We start from the raw sequence: 2,750 nt of genomic DNA, 5'->3' as shown, positions 1-2,750 counted from the left end.
GACTAGGTTATAACCAAGTGAATCCAGAGCTCTTCCTCAGGAGCTCTGTTGCTCCCAGAGTACAGGCCTTTCAGCACTTTATCCCAACCCTGACTTCAACTTTTCCACAAAGTCTAAGACTGAGTAATGTGTATCGATTAGATCCCTTGGATCTCCCAAATGTTGACTTGTGTTGGACACAGAGCCCTGTGATCTATAGAATATCACTGTTTTCCTTTTCAGCGAGGATAACTAGCTTTTTTGATATAAACTTTGAGCAAGGGATGCCTGGGCTCAGTCCATTGGGCATCTGCCTTCAGCTCAGGTCATGATCCTGGAATACTGGGATTAGTCCCACATCAGGCTCTGTGCTAGTGGGGATCCTGCTTCTCCCTCTGCATGTCACTCCCCCTACTTGTGCATGCTCTTTCTCTCTCTCTCTGACAAATAAAGAAAGAAAATCTTTAAAAACCCAAACAAACAAATAAACAAAATATCTTGAGCAAGGCATACCTCAGCTCCATGACACATTTGCCACATGATTAGGAATTTCATACTTGTAAATTTACTTATTTGGTCCCTTACTGTGAAGCACTTGTTTATTATAAGAATTATAAGAAATATATTTAGAATTTTTTGCACTCTTTTAATGATTTTGGAATTTTAAAAAAAGCACATTTGTCCCTGTAGCTTCCAGAATGAACCAAGGCTTTCAAACATTTTTTTTTAGCCCAATGAGAACCATTTCAGAGTTTTGACCCCTTGAATTATCAGATCATAAATGTGTTTTAAACACTAATGTACTCATTTTATATTGTCATTAGGAACTGAATAAAAACACTTATCCAATAAAATTTTGCCCAGGAAACTAAGCTTAAGCAATCTCAGGAAGTTATTCTTTCCTATGACAATTGGCCACGTAGAGTCTCCTTCACAAAGAATGTTTTCAGAGCCCTCTTTACATCTTTGTTCCTCAGGCTGTAGATGAAGGGGTTCAGCATGGGTGTGACCACCGTGTACATCACCGAGGCCACTGCACTTGCATGGGAGCTCTGGGTAGCAGCAGAGCTAAGGTACACACCAAGCATTGTACAATAAAATAAGGAGACAACAGAAAGGTGAGATGCACAGGTGGAAAATGCTTTATACTTGCCCTGAGCTGATGATATTCCACATATGGAGGAAACAATCTTAGAATAAGAGTAAAGGATCCCACCAAAAGGACCACCACCCAGCAGGACAGATGCAGAATACATCACCAAATTATTGAGAAAGGTGTCAGAACAGGCGAGTTGGATCATCTGATTGAGTTCACAGAAATAGTGTGGGATTTCCACCGCTGTACAGAAGGACAGCCGCAACACCATTAAGGTTTGTAGCAGGGAATGCAGGACACATATGATCCAGCACATCATAACCAGCAGTCCACAGAGCTGAGGGTTCATGATAACCATGTAGTGTAGGGGGTGACAGATGGCCACAAAGCGATCATAGGCCATCACGGCCAGGAGAAAGACATCCAACACAGCAAAGAGTACAAAAAAATAAATCTGTGTGACACAGCCTGCATAGGTTATGACTTTACTTTTTGTCTGTATACTCATCAGCATCTTAGAGACAGTGGTGGAAGTGGAAAAGATGTCTACAAAGGACAGGTTGGCCAGGAAGAAGTACATGGGGGTGTGGAGGTGGGAGTCAGAGTGGACGGCCAGAATGATGAGCAGGTTTCCAACCACAGTGATCAGGTACATGGAGAGGAAAAGCCCAAATATGAGGGGCTGCAGTTCTGGGTCCTCTGAAAATCCCAGGAGAAGAAACTCTGAAATTCGCGTATCATTGCTGGGTTTCATGTGGTGGAGGTGACTTCATGGACAGAGGCAAATAGCATGATTAATTTTCATACACTCACAGGCTTAAAATGCTACCTTTTAAATTTTGTAGTCTAATTCATTTTAATTAGACTAATTCTAATTCATAATTAATTTTGTAGTCTGTATTCATTTTAATATTTTGTACATGGATAAGGTCCCATTCAGGGGATCCCCTGTACCACCATAGTTAGGGGAATTTTTGTTTCCATCATTTAATTTACAAAAGAACATGTATTCCACACTTTTAGTTAAAAAAATATTGCAAATCCCAGATATACAAATTAAGTCCTGGCCATGATTTAGGCATTGTCAAGGTGATGAATATAGGGTTCTAAAGAACAAAACTCCCTATCACTCAATAATGGAGAAATAATACATTAACAAATAAGAAAATAAATAGCATTTCAGAGGGTGGAGATGGTATGAAGAAAAGGAAAGCAGGGATAAATTAGAGTGAATGCGGCATGCTCTTTTCTGGGTATGTAAGTCAATTCCGTGAACAAGGTGACACTGAAACAAAAAATCTCAAGTAAGAGATGGAGGCAGATCAAGGATTTTGAAGGAGAGGGAGTTGCCAGTGCAAAGGCCTCAAGAAAGGTACTTGTTTCCAAATGTTCAAGTGAAAAAAGCAAAGCCAGTGCTACAAGGGGAATGAGCAGGAGGGAGTCTGAGGGGCGAAGTCATCAGACACACTGAGTAGAGAAGTGGCCTCTCTGCTAACTCAAGGCACAGGGGCTTCCTTGACAACACTGCCTCTCCCACTGTATTCATTGTGTTGCAAAGGCATCTCATGAATTGAACCAGATCCCCTTCTTAGTGGCCTCTCTTGTCACCTTGGGAGTCCTGAGTCCTGGCACTTTGTTATGCGGACTGCTCACATTCTACAAGTCACACACACAC

General features: G+C 41.4%; 1 protein-coding gene across 1 annotated transcript; it reads right to left on the bottom strand.

The window, feature by feature from the left end:
- Nucleotides 1–881: 881 nt before the first annotated feature.
- On the bottom strand, nt 882–1,829 carry LOC123932669 (olfactory receptor-like protein OLF4). The gene has a single exon (XM_045991168.1). The coding sequence runs from the start codon at nt 1,827–1,829 to the stop codon at nt 882–884; it is 948 nt and encodes a 315-aa protein (XP_045847124.1).
- Between the last annotated feature and the right edge of the window lie 921 nt (nt 1,830–2,750).

The sequence above is a fragment of the Meles meles genome, chromosome 20 (genome assembly GCF_922984935.1).
Source record: "Meles meles chromosome 20, mMelMel3.1 paternal haplotype, whole genome shotgun sequence".
Taxonomy (NCBI): Eukaryota; Metazoa; Chordata; class Mammalia; order Carnivora; family Mustelidae; genus Meles; species Meles meles.
The sequence above is the reverse complement of the archived record's forward strand: the minus strand, read 5'-3'. Positions and strand labels throughout refer to the sequence as shown.